We start from the raw sequence: 16110 nt of genomic DNA, 5'->3' as shown, positions 1-16110 counted from the left end.
TTATTTCGATGCATTCCCGTTTCTATTATATTATGGGAAATTTCTGGGGTATAGATGGGAGTGTGGTGAATATTTGTACAAAGTTTCATGTTATTTGAACTTCGTTTACTACCCTTTTAAAATTTGAGAAGTCTACTGCCAGTATCTGCTGAAACTGTCGTGAGGCAGATGATTAGGTTAATTATTTCAGTAACCATATGTTGATATTTAGCTCTCAAATTTTTATTGTATGAAGATATATGTGTTAGCTATCTGCATATAAAATTTGAGATTATTCCGGTAACGTTTGCTATTTTTTCAAAAATCTGGACTTTCAGTTGGCAGAAACTGCCGAATCTGGTAGGCGATGGGAAAATCGCTATATCTCTTAAACTACTTGGAGTTTTTCAACATACTTTTTTTTCAATTAAACTAGACTCAAAGAGGTTTCTATTGATATGAAATTCGACTCCATACGAGTTCGGAGTAAAAACAGTTTATTAGTTGAAGTTGAATCTATACAGTTTTGTTGAGATGGAAATGATTCAAAATAATTCCTATTAAGGATTTTAAAGTTTTATTGTTGATAAAATATTACTTTTAGTTTATAAATGAGCTATTGATGTGTATATATATATATTGGTGATTGGCATTATTAAATGGGGAAAAGGAAAACGTTTTATGTTTATAGAATTATTCTTTATTTATAATAGATAAATAAATGAATAATATAAAATGAAATTTCCTACATCCTCAAAGGTACATGAAATATTTTGATAAAGGAAGAACGATTGTATATGAGTTAGATATAGTCGTTTAAGGAAATATGGGTAGTTAGAGAAATGAGTGAATAGTGATTCACTGCATTTGTTGTTATCTTTTCTATTATTCACTCGAACACATGTTTTCGTGTTATCAAAGGTTCAAATAAACAAAAGCGTCTGAGTAACCTATCGCGCTAAGGAAAGAGAATCATTGTCTTAAGTAGCAAAACACTGCAATCAGGTGGGCATTACTTTTACTATACGTATATAGAGATCCCCTGCGTGTCGTAGGCCTCTTATACGAATGAATGCATGGGATAATCTAACTGTTAATTTCAGTTTCATATATATCAAATGAGTTTAAATGTTACATTCAAGCAAGTTATTTCATGACAAAATCTTTGAGTTAAAGTTATTTCAAGTATTGTCTTGCCATAAAATGTTTAAATTTTAGTATGATATCTATTTGTTTTGGCTTTGCCAATGATGCAATCGAATTCGGGTCCTGAGCAGTGGATAGCTATCCTGCCTTGACTAGTGTACACCAGTGACCGTGAGTCATCTAGCGGGTTGGCCGGTCAAGTGACCGTGAGAGGTGGCCACCTCTCCGGCACAAAGTTCCAGATATGATAGATTACAAGAGAACTTAGACTGCAGTCGAACTTTAAGAATCACAACTGAATTTAGTAAGCTTGGGCCTTTTTAGCGAAAAAACCCCTTGCTGTACTGCTTATGATGGCATGACAATTTAAATCTTTACGAAGCATGTTATATTTCATAGTAAGCATATGTGCCCACTGAGTATTTTTATACTCAGCCCTGCATGTATTTCTAAATGTGCAGGTTGAGCAGCTGATGGAATGGAATGATGTTGAGCGGGTGTTCCTTTGACATTTCAAGAAATGTAACCTTGAGTATACATCTTCATATGTATATCTCACACGTTTTCCGCTGCAAAACACTTTAATTAGAATAACTCTATGTTATGAAGTTGTGACACGTGTTATTGGGTAACCCACCTTAATCAGTTCTCCTTTATGTGTATGTTTTATAAGTATCCAAATGATCATATATGATCCTAGCATTTTATCTATGAGTGACATTTCCATATACTTTAATGTTAAGTAATTGTCCATATCCGTTCCCACTCATTAATTCTCATCCCAAGTCATAATCCCGGATAAATTTGTCATTATGGGTTGCGGGCTGTGACACATAGTTAATGAACCTACCCCCATGGCAAATATGTAAACCAAATTCATCGTCACTGCAAATATGAAAATGAAATTTAAAATTACACACAACCCACAAAAAATTTACATAATCACAGCAGTCATAAGTGATAAATGGTCTAAACTTCAACATGCAAAACCCTAGAACAGTTTGTAGCCCAATATAAATGCACATAACGACACAAAGGTAGAATTTACTACAACAATAAATCAATTTTAACAATTTTGAAACCCTAAAGGTCCAAAATGCGACAACTTCTGATTTTGTCAGTATAAACAAAGAATACAATACACTTATTCCTCAAAAAAGTTAAACAAAGATAGAGGAAAGCATAATAAATTGGTTATTAATTTATCTTTTCGCCATTGTATACTGCTTGGGACCACAAAGCCACAGATACCCACGTTCTCGATTCGACAGCAAAGAGACAACGCACCAAAAACAAGCCCTGGGACCTAGTGTACTCTCCGAAACACGACAACTTTGGCGAGCATTACAAAAGCGAAGAATGAAAAATGAAAAAGTAGAAGAAACTCCTTCTTCAATTATTGAGAGGAGAGTTGACACAGAAATGAAGAGAATGATTAAAGCAACGAATGGAAAATGAAAAAAAAATGATAAGGAAAGGAAATGGCACGACTTTTCAGTTTTTCCCCCCCTAAACCCTAAACGACGACGTTTTCGTGCAGGGGTCCATTCGGATGACAGCTGGATGCCAACTTCGTTCCAGCGCAACAAAAAATCGCCACATGTGTAGATTACCCAAAATACCCTTGCCAGAAAATGGCCGAAGATCCCAAATCAGATCAAATTAATAGTTTAGGAATTTCCTTAATAAACTTTGAAATTCGGTGCACAGACCAGGATTTGGCTATAGTTTAGTAATTTACATGCCATTAACCCTTTAATTTAATATCAACTATATAACATTGACGATCTATTTCATAATGTCTTTGCCGAAACTTATTGATGTGATATTTCAACATTATGAAAGTTCATTGCTTCAAGTATTTTTATTTTCCCTTAATACTTATTTTGGCTAGTATAATAAATTGGTTTTTTGCACTACTCATATTTCAATACATGCATTCTTATAGATTCTCTCTAAATCTTTTAGAATAATAATCAATAAAGTTTTAGATAAAGTCAACCAAAACTTGGAGACTAAACTAGACTTTCCCATTCAAATTACGTGGATTTTATTCTATGTTTCAAATTTCTTAAGATATTTTTGGAAATTGCTACACTTGTTGAAGAAAAATATTTAGAAAAAAAAACCCTTTAAAATATACCAACATTTGGTGAAGTGCAAAACTCAAATGATTAATGTGAAAATGCCTTGGATAAAGTTAGTAATTCGACATTCACTAATATTTTAATTTTTTAAAGAGGCGTGCAAATAGTTCAAAATTTACAGTTAAAAATAGAGTAACCGAAAATTGACAATCCAAACACTGCTCAATTAATCTTTACTATAAATATACAGCAGATTTTAATTTTAGTTTCCTGCAAATAATACACAGAGCTCAACTCAAGTCTGCGCTCTCTCCTTCTCTCTCATCACAGGCACACAGCGAAGAACAAGCAAATCAATTTCTGCAATTGTCTCTTCAATTCATGAATTATATGCATTTTATCTGATTTTTCAAGTTGCCGAGACAGTGAATTCAGTTTGTAGAGATCCCTATAGTTATGGGGATCTCGTTTAAGGTCTCCAAAACCGGTAGGCGGTTTCGCCCGAAACCGGTGCCGTCAACCGCCGCCGTTTTACGCGCCGACGATGAGGAATTGAACGATGCGCCAATTGCTGTGTCGAAGCCCAGAACTGATGCCATTTCGGTGTCTGCTCGGAAGCTGGTGAGCTCGTCAATTTCCCTTTTCTATTTTTCGTAATTTGGCGATTTTGCAATTGTATACACCGGTGTTATAGGTTGTATGAATTGTAGAATTACTTTGCTGAGTCTTTGTGTGTGAGAAGGATTATCAATTTTGGTGAGTATTTGGAGTTAGAGCTTTTCATTCAGAATGAGTTCTACACGAGCAATTATGCTTTGGAGAACTCGTTTTTCCCTGTAGATTTTGGGTCTCAACATGTGATTTGGGTTTTTTATAATGAAATTGTATTGAGAATAGATGTTAATTGCCATGTTTGTTTTAAATATTAAAGATGATGAATTGTGTTTTAACCCAGTGAGAGCATTTTGTAACGATGTCTATTTTTATTTGACAGGTAGAGGCCAGGGAGCACAGGGGAATAACTAAAATTGGCGGTATGCTGATGTCTTCTTAAATATATACTTAAGATTTTGATTTTGCTCTACACATCTTTAAATATTTAGCTTCATGGTATGGTATTAATAACTATTGTGCTTTGTCTACGTTCCTTCTTCTCCAGATAATGAAGTTTCGTTCACTCTTAAACTTTTTCCGGATGGATATTCAGTTGGGAAACCTGTTGAGGTCTGCCATTCTTTGTCCCATATAATTTTTGCATGAAAGTAATTAAGGCTCCCATGTTAAAAATGGGATTTTTTTTGTGCTAAGTGTGTAATTTACGTGTTGCTTGACTATATTTACTATGAATCTTCAGAATGAATCTGGAAATCAGACATCTATTGATGTACCAAAGTTCTTGCATCCATATGATAGAGCATCTGAGGCTCTTTTTTCGGTAGGTCTGCTGTTTATATCTCCATTTTAGAGGAATTTAGCTCGTTGCATGTTTTATTCTTTATTTATAGCAGTAGGTTTTATAGTTCTATAAATTGTTCATATTAGAACTTATCTGGTTTTTCTTGTTAATTACTATTTTGAAGATCTTATTTTCTATTTTGGTGGAAGGCAATTGAATCTGGTCGATTGCCGGGAGATATTCTGGAAGATATACCATGCAAATATATTGATGGGACACTTATCTGTGAGGTGAGTTATCCAATGTTCATAATAGAGTTGTTAATGATATTTTGTCCCAACTTCTAGATCTTCATGTCTTGTTTACTTGTTGGCAGTAATGAAATATGAAAAGTGGAATAAGGAATATAACAGATCCTTATTTAATGTAATTCTTACCACAGGTGCGAGATTATCGGAAGTGCTTTCCTGAAGGAGTTAATGTGACTTCTGGCGAAAGCTCACCTGCAATTAACAGAGTGTCTCTTAAAATGTCGCTAGAAAATATAGTGAAGGATATTCCAGCTATTTCAGAAAATGGTTGGACATATGGTGATCTAATGGTAAGTAATCCTCTATCTAACTCGGTGCAGTGGAAGTGTATTTTTCTTACTTGGAATTATTATTTTTTTGGGTAAAGGAGGTGGAGTCTAGAATTTTGAAAGCTATACAACCGCAACTTTGCCTAGATCCATCCCCACAGCTAGACAAACTATCAGAAGATCCAGTTCAAAATAAGGTTTGTCCATTTTTTTTTCTTTACTTTATATGGTGATTAAATTTCATGTTTTAATTTTTGGTGTACCTTTATGTTTAGTTGAATTTAGAACTACGCAGCATGCGAAGGAAAAGATTGAGGCAGATTTCTGAAGCTAATAACCATGGAAAGAAGGCAAGCCTTGATAGAGTTCCGGAAAGTTCTAGGTTGGGAGATACAGGAACTTTAGTGCAGCAACTTGCCTATGAGAATACGAACAGTCAAAATAATGTTTCGAGTGCTATGCTTCAACTAAGGAGCAATAGCTTTGGGTCAGATGGTTCTCTTCTGCCCTCACCTATGGCTCCTTACCAGTCAAAATATAGTGGAGGTGGAAGCCCGAGAATGATGAAGGATCAGCGGACAGGAGCACTTTTGAATGCATCTGTAGGTTCTCCTGGTGGGCAGGACATGATGATCCCTTTCACTGATAACATTGCTGCTTCTCTTCATGGCAAGAGGGAAAATCCAGATGGACAATCATCTCCATTGACCAACAAGAAGGCTAGGATTGCGCATACAGGTGCTGAGGGGAATATGCAGCATTTAGGTTCGCAGATGGATACTTTACATGGATCTGAGTTGCACTGGAAGAACACATTAATGCAGCAGCAGTCAATTGGAAGAGGAATGCAGTATGCTAACAATGGCATGCAAAAGTTCCCTCAGCAGGTATTTGAAGGGGGTCTAAATCAGGAAGGAGGGCAGATGCCGTTCACTGTTGGACAGCAAGGAATAAGATACAACATGAAGGAAGAACCAGTCGAGACAGATAGATTGGACAAACCAGATGGTCGTGTGGCCATGGGAGAAACAGAATTAACAAATATTGACTCCCAGCAGTCACGGTTGCAGCAAAGGATGCCACATCAGATGATGAGATCCGGCTTCCCTCAGTCTCCATGGAACAATCTTGGACAGCCTCTTGATAATAATTCTAGAAAGGAGGACCCTTTCCAGAAGAGAAAATTGGTTCAGAGTCCTCATGTTTCTGGTGGAGGCTTACCTCAATCTCCTTTGTCGTCAAGATCTGGAGAATTTTCTAGTGGTTCTATGGGGCATCAATTTGGAGCTGTTGTAACTAGTGGGCTCGTATCATCACAAAAGGAGAAACCTGCAGTCACATCTGTTGGTGTTGGTGGCAACCCGTCTTTCACTTCAAGTGCTAATGACTCTGTGCAGAGGCAACATCATGCACAGGCAGCTGTAAAACGCAGATCTAATTCTCTTCCTAAGACCCCTGCAATAAGTGGAGTTGGATCTCCAGCAAGTGTCGGCAATATGAGCTTACCAATAAGTGCAAGCAGCCCTCCTGTTGGAGGTCAGGCTTTGGGTGATCAGACCACATTGGAGAGATTCTCGAAGATAGAAATGGTGGCTATGAGGTATCTCGATCAATCAATATTTCCTAATTTTTGTCATCATTTTGTTTTTTTCAGCCCACCAAATTATCAACTTAGACACCATATTTATATATTCATTATTCTGAGGTAAGCTTGATTAAATGACATTTTCATTAGTGTTTGTCCTTCTGAGCATGAAATAAGTCAGAACAACCATTAAAACCGGTTACTGAATCCACGCTAGGGAAACAAACTTCTAATGGCTTTCTTGTAATATGTGATATTAGATAATAGGTTGAATTCTAATCTGTTCTCAGATGTTGTCTTGTCTCAAATTATTGGTTTGATTTGTTAGATATATAATGAAACCTCCTTCGTGTTCCTTGTGCATGTTATCTTTTGCTTCAGGTTTCAACTTAATTGCAAAAAGGGTAAGGTGGATGAGTATCCTATCAGGAAGCCTACATATTCAGCTCAACAGCTGATGTCTTATTTCTCGAGTGATTCAGTCAATGAGAATTTGAAAGATGAAACATGTCAAATGCCACTGTCAAAGTCCCTGGTTGGTGGCAGCATGAATGTTTGCAAGACCAGGATTTTGAACTTTATCCAGACAGAGCGCATTCTTCAAGGTGAATTAACATTCTAAACTTTTTTACCATAACATCGGTAAACTGAATTTGGCTGATCGTTACAATTGATCTGTCAGGTAATAGCTTACAAGTTGTTCCAAAGTCCAGGACTAGGATGATCATGTCGGAGAAACCAAATGATGGTGCTGTCGCAATTCATATAGGGGAAATAGAGGACACTGAATACTTGGCTGCAGAGGATTACCTTCCAACATTGCCAAATACTGTAAGCTTTTATAATTTTTCTCTCGGCTCAGTGGGGATGGGTTGGTTCATGACAAAGAATCTGTTTTGCGGAAGTATCAATTTTTCCTATTAATAAGCACAATGGTTATTGCCAAAAAGGCCATATTTATATGATAGACTAGAAGATGGTTTCTATACATGGTGTTTCTTGTTTCTGTAATTGATTACTCATTTTGCTCCTTTCTTGAATGTTTGCTTACACAGCATATGGCCGACCTACTTGCAGCGCAGTATTCTTCACTGGTATGTTAGCACTTCCTAGTTAAAAAATTCAGTGATTGCGATTTAGTCTCATCTGCTGCTAATAATATATAGTTGAGCAGATGACACGGGAAGGTTATCACATGGAGGATCTCGTCCAACCAAAACCTGTTCGGATGAATCCTAACTCAGGGGCCCAGCCTAGTACTCCGGGAATTTCTCCCACCAATGCAGCACCTGAGATGCAGCAGTTTTCTGAAGGTGTTTCCATGCAACAATCGAGCGATGTTGCAAAACCTAGTAATAGTGGTAATTCAACCCCATCGCAGAACCTACAAGGCCAAAGGATGCTGCCTCCAGGAAGTAATCAGGCGATTCAAATGTCTCAAGGACTTCTACCTGGTGTTTCAGTGTCTTCAAGGCCTCAACAATCTGAACAACTGCCGCCTATGCAACAGCAACCTCAACAGCCACAGCAGCATCCCCAGTTCCAAAGGATGCTCCCAACGAACTCGATGCAGCATCTGAATAACATAGCTCAGAATGCTAGTATGCAGTTGGGACCTCATACGACAAGCAAGACTACAGCTCTTCAATTTCAGCTGATGCAACAGCAGCAGCAGCAGCAATCGCAACATCTTCAGCCACAGCAGCAGCAGCAGCAGCAGGCAGCAATGCAGAGAAAAATGATGCCTGGCCTTGGAAATGTTGGCATGGGCAATATTGGCAATAATATGGTGGGGCTTGGAGGCTTGGGTAATGTCATGGGAATTGGGGCTAGGGGTGTGAGTGGATCGGGTATTTCTGCACCGATGGGGTCTATGTCAAACATAGGAAACATGAATCAGAACCCCATGAATCTGACTTCTGCCACAAGTTTTGCTAATGCCATTAGAACCGGGGGGCTTACACAGCCGCAGGCAGCTTTCATGAAAATGAGGATGGGAAACCAAAACAGAATGAATATGTTGGGGAACCCACAATCAAGTATTGGAGGCATACCCGGAGCTAGACAGATGCATCCAGGATCTGGTCTTTCCATGCTCGGCCCCGCTCTAAACCGGGCCAATATGACCCAGATGCAACGTACAGCTATGGGTCCACCGAAGGTACCAGGAATGAATCTTTACATGAACCAGCAGCAACAACAACAACAACAACACCAACTTCAGCAGCAGCTGCAGTTGCAGCAGCAGCAACAGCAACTGCAGCTACAGCAGCAGCAGCAGCAGCAACAGCAACAGCTGCAGCAACAGCTGCAACAACAGCAACTACAGCAGCAGCCGCAGCCACAGCAGCAAGAAACAACATCACCACTGCAAGCTGTTGTTTCGCCTCCACAAGTTGGATCACCTTCAAGCGTGGGGATTTCCCACCAAATGAATCAGCAACAGCAACAGCAGGCCAGCCCCCAGCCAATGAGCCAGAGAACTCCAATGAGCCCACAACTGAGTTCAGGAGCCATTCATCCGATGGGTGCTAGTAATCCAGAAGCCTGTCCAGCCAGTCCTCAGTTGAGCTCACAGACCATGGGCTCAGTCGGTAGTATCGCAAACTCTCCAATGGAGCTGCAGGGTGTCAATAAAAGCAACTCTGTGAATAATGCTTAGTGCTGATGAGTTTCTCCATCTTCAATTAGGCCTCGTGACAACCAGGTAAGGCGTATGTAATTGGTCAAAATGAGAAGTCGAAATTGGAATCGAGGAGCATTGATAATTGATTGTGTGCCCGTTTAGCGAATAAAACATAGAATGAAGAAGCCCTTTTTAGTGGGAGAGAGTACATAATTCCTTTTCTCTTCAAAGATGAATGTGGTAACTGATAGAAATACTTATGTTGTAAAGCTGGGAGATATCATGCTTATTGTTGGACTAGGCTGATTTTGTTTATTCGATTTTATGTATTAAGTAGTAGAAGTTGGAGTATTACATTAACTTTGTTTAAGCTGTTAGCTGTCTCTTCCTTTTCAGTTCATCAAATGTACTAGGATGAATTATGCATTGCCATCTGTGTAGATGGACTACTGCGGTGGAAAAATAATCAAAGATGGCCACATTCAGCCCATCGATTGACCCGAAAAATTACTCCCTCCGTCTCACTTGACTTGGCTTGTATTATGTTTTGGATTGTCCTATTCGACTTGATTTATTTCCTTTTTGTATGATCAATTCTCACCATAATAAATCGTGGTCCACACATCTTTACAATATAATCTCATTCTTCTAAATAGTCACGCGAAAGGAATTAGGCCAAGTGAGTGGGACAAAGAGATTAGTATTTTGTAATTTATGCCATAATTTTTAAATCTATTTAATTTTAAGAAAATTATGAAAATACATCTCATGACTACCATGTATCAATAAACAAAATTATTGTGCAAAATTTAATTAATTTTATGCGAAGTTTGTTAAATTTAAAATTATCATTAATTAGTATTCCCTCCGTCCCACTTTAATAGGTTCACTTCTTTTGAACATGAAAATTAAAAAAAACTTATTTTTTAGTAGGATAGTAAAGTGGTGTGGTCCACACCAATTAAGTACAATTTTTTTACCTAAAAAAGAAAATAAGCCTATTGGAGTGAGACGGGGGAGTAACATTTTTAATTATAATGAATAGCGGGATAGTAATACTAATAAATTTATAATTTCTTTTTCAGTTTTCGGGTTATCCTAGGTATTACTAGAAAAATCAAGATGATAATAATAATAATAATAATAATAATAATAATAATAATTATTATTATTATTATTATTATTATTATTATTATTATTATTATTCAAAAATTAAAAACTGAAAAATCACACAACAAATGCCTAGAGTACGGATCGTAAACACTACACTGCAATTGAAGTTCAAAAATCAAATTACACACACAACCCTAGCCGCCGCATCACCACCTCTCCTCCGCCGGCCCGCCGTGCCAGCAGAGCCCGCAGGCTGCAGCCTCCCGCGTGCCCAGCACCGCGAATCCGCGAGCTCGCAGCCACCCACGCACCACTGGAGGTCCGCTACAGCCCGCCGCGCCGCTGCTCCGCCGCCCCCTGCCTACTCGCCCAGCTCAGGTAGTATAGATAATTAGATTGTTGATTGTTGAATTGTAGATTGTTTAATGTTGATGCCTATAACTATTTCAACTATGTTTTTAAAATAAATGCTATTTGCAGCTCAAGTAAAATGCTATTCCGGCAGCGTATTGATTTTACTCCTCTCATAGGTGGTGTGGTTTCTTGGTTTCAAATTGGATAATTAGACTTTTGATTCTTATAATTTGGAGCTCACACCACTGTGTGCATTTCTCCTTTTATTTTTTTGGATTTTAGGTTTATATGTTTTGCTTTAAGTGTAGCTAGTGCTGATGCTTGGTTGTATTGAATTCAGAATAGTTGTGTATCCTTGGTTTTCGAGCTTCTTGTGTTGGTCGTTTACTCTCGGATTTACAGATTAGGCGATGAGCTTATACTTTTCTAGTTGAAGTCTTTAATAGGCTCGTTTTTGAAGTCGTTGAAGAACTATGTTAGCTGCCAATATCCACCCGATTAGTTCCCCTTCTCCTGCAGTTGTTGAAAAATCTAGTAGTTTCGCTCTTTCTTGGCACACCGCAGCCCCTTTGGCCAAATTCAAGCCCAACCGTATAAGCACAAGCCTCAAATCATCTCTACAGTCGATTGCAGTTCCGGAGGTTGATAAAGATGCCACCTCTGCTCAAACCCGAGTCGAGATTTTATCTGAAGCATTGCCCTTTATCCAAAAATTCCGTGGCAAAACTATTGTTGTTAAGTATGGGGGAGCAGCAATGAAATCTGAGGCCCTGCGGGCATCTGTGATTGCTGATGTTGTGCTTCTTTCGTGCGTTGGCCTTCGTATTGTCTTTGTCCATGGAGGCGGACCCGAGATCAACCAGTGGCTTGGCAAGCTAAACATCGAGCCAAATTTCCTCAACGGGCTCCGTGTCACGGATGCATCGACAATGGAGATTGTGTCGATGGTGTTGGTTGGGAAAGTGAACAAGCAGCTCGTTGCGCTGATCAACAAAGCTGGTGGGACCGCGGTGGGGCTATCGGGGATCGACGGTCGGCTTCTGATGGCCCGGCCCTCGCCAAACTCCTCGCAGCTCGGTTTTGTCGGGGACATTGTGAGTGTCGACCCCACGATAATCCGCCCGCTCATTGATAACAACCATCTACCCGTGATTGCCTCGGTAGCTGCTGATTCAACGGGACAGGCCTACAACATAAATGCGGACACAGCAGCCGGTGAGCTGGCGGCAGCATTGGGGGCAGAGAAGTTGATATTGTTGACGGACGTGGCCGGGATACTTGAGGATCGCAATGATCCGGAAAGTTTGGTGAGGGAGATTGACATCAAGGGAGTGAAGAAGATGATTCGAGACGGGAAGATAGCTGGTGGGATGATCCCGAAGGTCGACTGCTGCGTGAGGTCGCTGGCTCAAGGCGTTCGGACGACGAGCATCATCGACGGGCGGTTGAAGCACTCTCTACTTCTTGAGATTCTCACCGATGAAGGCGCTGGAACGATGATCACTGGATGAGTATTGCTGGTAAACTAGTCATGCTTTTTAGCAATGTCAGTTTTAATTGCTTATGCGGAAAGGGAACCTTGTTGGATTTTATATTTATTTTCTATTTCCCCTTAAAGTTGAGAAATTGTCATATACTTTTGTGCTTGAGTTCTTGGAATGAAGCTCTCTCTCTCTCTCCCTGTGCATTGTAGCCATATAGTTTTAAACTAGTTTTTAAATTCCTTATTATTTTTATTTTTCTTACGGTTGTTTAAGTCAAATGGGACGAAGAGAATAATAAATTCGTAGCTCTCATTATTTCTTGAGCAATCAGATCGAGCGGGTCAAATGGATCGAAGGAAGTAATAAATTTGTAGCTTTCATTATTTCTTGAGCACTCAGATTGAGTAGAATTCTAGATCAAGATCACATTTGGTATCTCGCCTTTCATCTTCAATTTCAATTTTATATTTCAATTGTATATGCTTTACGTTTATTTTTATAATAATAATAATAATACTCCCCCCATCACAGCTTTTAGTATCCATTTGAAAGTGACGAATTTTAATAAAGTGGTTGAATGTGTTGTGATTGGAATAAGAGTTCACTTTTTTTGCGAGTGTTAAAATAATTAAAGTGAAGTAAGAATCTCACTTATTTTTATTAAAAATATAAATGAATACCAAAATATGGGACTGTCAAAATAGTTAGATTATATAATTAATTTTAATTTAATTTTTTGTTATTAAATTTCACTTTTATTAAGTAATTATTAAAAATGAAATTAATAAAATCATATATGATTTTTTTATTAAGTTAAATATATAGTAAATAATAGGTATAATTGGTGGGACAGTGGATCCTATCTGAAAAGCCCGAGTAGCATTCCATGGGTAATTGCTCCAAAAAGAAAAGGAAATAAAAATAAGACATGACGAAAAATATAAACAATTTACTAAAGAAAATTTCCTCATGCAAGATACTGTTTCTGTTTCAAAACGGATTCCAATCGTATTCTTTCACACTGAGTCCTGAGAAACTAAATTTCGACTCAACAAAGAGATAGAATGAACTTGTTTCAAGCTAATTCATGCAAAAACTTGCATCTATCCCCAAAGTGACACCTTCCTTGACCAAAATATCGACATCTCTGCTGGTGAATTGGTCGATTCCCTACTGCATTTGGTCGATCAGCACGGATTTGCTGTGAATATCCGACGTTTTCCTTATGTGTATGTTGTACTGGAAACTTGGGATGTCTGGGATTTGAAGAAATGATCCGAGGGTGAATAGGATAGTTCAGACGACGTTCTTCATGAAAGCTCCCCCTTGTCGGACTCTTTGAAAAAGGAACTATACTGGGATGCGAATCTGTGTGCTGGGCTCTTTGAAAGTTGCAGTTGGTAGCCAGCAAAGGTTGTCTTTGATGAAGATTTACTGGATGAATTGGAATGTTCAATTCTTGAGTTCTAGTATAGAACTGAGCTTCATGCTGCTGCTGTTGAAGGTGGTTGATCACTTCGTCTGGCTTTCTTCTCTCGTGTTCTTGTTTTCTGTTAGGATGCTCGTTTCTTACAACCCTGATATATACAAGTGACGTGATGATCATACACTAGGGTACATGTTTTGGCACGAGAAAATTCGTTATGGAAGATACTCTACACAAACAGAACTCGAGATTGAGAACATGATATAACTAGAGAGGTTTACTTACCTTGTTGATCTCTGCATTTTTCGCTTTTCTTTCTGCTGTATGCGCACCTCCCTATTTGAACGAGCAGCATCGCCTCTAGCATGCTTTTCGAACAAAATCCTCTGCCTTTCTCCTTCATCTTCCCATTTCTGATTGACCAGATGGGAAATTAATTATAACACTTGAATGATGGATAGATGCCTAAATATAAACACACACACACACACACCTGTCTCATCGTTTTCAACCTATAAAGATTCCTGCCTTTGATGAGCAAGGGATGCAGTGGAGGCAGTGGTTTCTCTCCTTTACTCCATAGCACTTCGATCTGCTCCAAGAAGGAAGATTGTTATTTTATCAGAGAAAGAGAGAGAGACACACACAGAGCCAAGTGCTGCTAATGCATTGCAAGAAGTACAACAAGAATCAAAGTTGATCGATGTGCTCACCGTGAACGTGTGCTGCTGCTTGGCAGCACCATAGCTCTCCTTCAAGATCCTCCCCGCAACAATCCTTGTTCCTAAAGGACCAGCCGTTGCACTACGAGACACTATACTAAACCTGAAAGATAAATCAAAACTCAACCACATCACCCAATAAGTTCGTATCAATTATGACATTTTACTTCCATTCAAATTCATCAGTAATGGTAAGAAATTGAGAAAATTTTGAGTGAGATGGAGAGTTACTCTTCATAAACATTCTGTTCAAAGATGACGATGTCTCCCTTGCAAGCATCACCTGCCACAATTTCGAAGTTCAGTTCAGACATGGAAGATCCCAAAATCGGCTCTTGGAGCAAAACACGTTAGAAAAGAAAACTCCCTAACTTTTTCATATACAATAATTACCTTTGCAATTCAACACAAAACTAGATGCTGGATACTTAGCCTCCCCACCACCATTGACAATACTGAAAAATATAATTACAGAGATGAATGACAAGGTGTAAACGAATATAAGAAAAGATTCAAACTCGGCTAAATTCGTGTGTAGAATCTTACTCTACGTGCTCCTTAATCCGTTCTATCAGTGTCTCTTTCTTGCCACTCAGTCTTAAACCATGTTTCCTTAAGTAAATCTTGCATTGCTCCACTTTCAATCTATCAACCCTACCATCTGCCATCCAACATTGCATAAGACCTCATTGATTCTCAGAAAATGTATAATCACACACACAGTCATGAAAATGCTCAACTAAAACACTAAGCAAACCTTCGATGATTTTCTGAATAATTTCATAGCTCTTTTTATCCTTCTCATCAAGCTCATCTCCCTCTTCTTCAACATCCATTTCCTCATCACCACTGGACAAATAAAACACTTCTCCATTTATATTTCAAAACAAACAATGCTCCAGCATTGATAAATTAAAATATAATCTCTACGCTAATGCACAAATCATTAGCAAAATATGGAAGCTCAAACATTTAAAAAACAAAAAACAAAATTAACACAAGTAGGCATCAACATTGAAGCTGAAAATGCTAAGTAAATAATAATTTTCTTCGAGATAGAACAAAATGCCGGATTAAATGTCGAGCGAGAGAGAGAGAGCTAATCGATTACTTGATCTTCGATCTCTTTGATTTCCTCTTTAGCGAGAGATTTGAGAGCGTCAACGTGGTCTCCTCGATATCGAAATCCGGGTCGTTTTGCGAATCATCGGAGAATCGCGAACTGGATTCGGATTCACTGAGACAGTCTTCCTCTGAAAAATCCATTATCCAAATCGAAATGTTGAGACCGCTTCAAAAAACAGGGATTTTTGGGAGTTTTAAGTTGGCTTCACTTCGTTGATTTGTGTGCTGTCTTCCATTTCCGGAAAATGTAACCGTTGCAAAAATTGAAGAGGCTTCTCAAAATGGATTTTGAACTTTTGGGCCAAATGCAAACTCTGTCGAATATGGGCTTTATAATAGTGTGCTTAAAGAATTACAAATTATAATTTTTAATCGGATAATTCTATTCTTTTTATTCACTATATCAAATTAAGATTTACTGCAATATCAAAAAAAAAAAAAGAAAAACAAAACCCTAATATCTTAATTATAAGGTTTAAATAAATAT

General features: G+C 38.4%; 3 protein-coding genes across 8 annotated transcripts; 2 read left to right on the top strand and 1 right to left on the bottom strand.

Moving 5' to 3' along the window:
* The first annotated feature begins 3471 nt into the window (after window positions 1-3471).
* Window positions 3472-9776, top strand: LOC130990695 (protein PHYTOCHROME-DEPENDENT LATE-FLOWERING). The gene is made up of 12 exons (XM_057914925.1): window positions 3472-3833; window positions 4207-4246; window positions 4372-4436; window positions 4567-4647; window positions 4818-4898; window positions 5051-5209; window positions 5287-5385; window positions 5464-6788; window positions 7155-7378; window positions 7456-7604; window positions 7829-7867; window positions 7948-9776. Exons 1-12 carry the CDS (start codon window positions 3669-3671, stop codon window positions 9433-9435), a joined length of 3915 nt encoding a protein of 1304 aa, XP_057770908.1. The 5' UTR covers window positions 3472-3668; the 3' UTR covers window positions 9436-9776.
* Window positions 9777-10569: 793 nt separating this feature from the next.
* Window positions 10570-12547, top strand: LOC130990670 (acetylglutamate kinase, chloroplastic). Of its 6 annotated transcripts, none has more exons than XM_057914914.1 (2): window positions 10570-10890; window positions 11303-12547. In XM_057914914.1, exon 2 carries the CDS (start codon window positions 11340-11342, stop codon window positions 12375-12377), a length of 1038 nt encoding a protein of 345 aa, XP_057770897.1. In that variant the 5' UTR covers window positions 10570-10890; window positions 11303-11339; the 3' UTR covers window positions 12378-12547. The 6 variants fall into 6 exon arrangements, with proteins under 6 accessions (XP_057770897.1, XP_057770879.1, XP_057770891.1 ...); XM_057914896.1 differs by having other exon boundaries at window positions 10603-10890; window positions 11297-12547; XM_057914908.1 differs by having other exon boundaries at window positions 10621-10890; window positions 11269-12547.
* A 732-nt stretch (window positions 12548-13279) lies between these two features.
* On the bottom strand, window positions 13280-15926 carry LOC130990662 (zinc finger CCCH domain-containing protein 62). Its single transcript, XM_057914888.1, has 9 exons — window positions 15610-15926; window positions 15256-15347; window positions 15045-15159; window positions 14892-14953; window positions 14730-14781; window positions 14490-14601; window positions 14270-14368; window positions 14062-14189; window positions 13280-13927 (listed from the first exon to the last, which is right to left on the bottom strand). The coding sequence occupies exons 1-9, from the start codon at window positions 15762-15764 to the stop codon at window positions 13426-13428; spliced, it is 1317 nt and encodes a 438-aa protein (XP_057770871.1). The 5' UTR covers window positions 15765-15926; the 3' UTR covers window positions 13280-13425.
* Window positions 15927-16110: the final 184 nt, after the last annotated feature.

This window comes from Salvia miltiorrhiza, chromosome 1, assembly GCF_028751815.1.
Source record: "Salvia miltiorrhiza cultivar Shanhuang (shh) chromosome 1, IMPLAD_Smil_shh, whole genome shotgun sequence".
Taxonomy (NCBI): Eukaryota; Viridiplantae; Streptophyta; class Magnoliopsida; order Lamiales; family Lamiaceae; genus Salvia; species Salvia miltiorrhiza.
The sequence above is the reverse complement of the archived record's forward strand: the minus strand, read 5'-3'. Positions and strand labels throughout refer to the sequence as shown.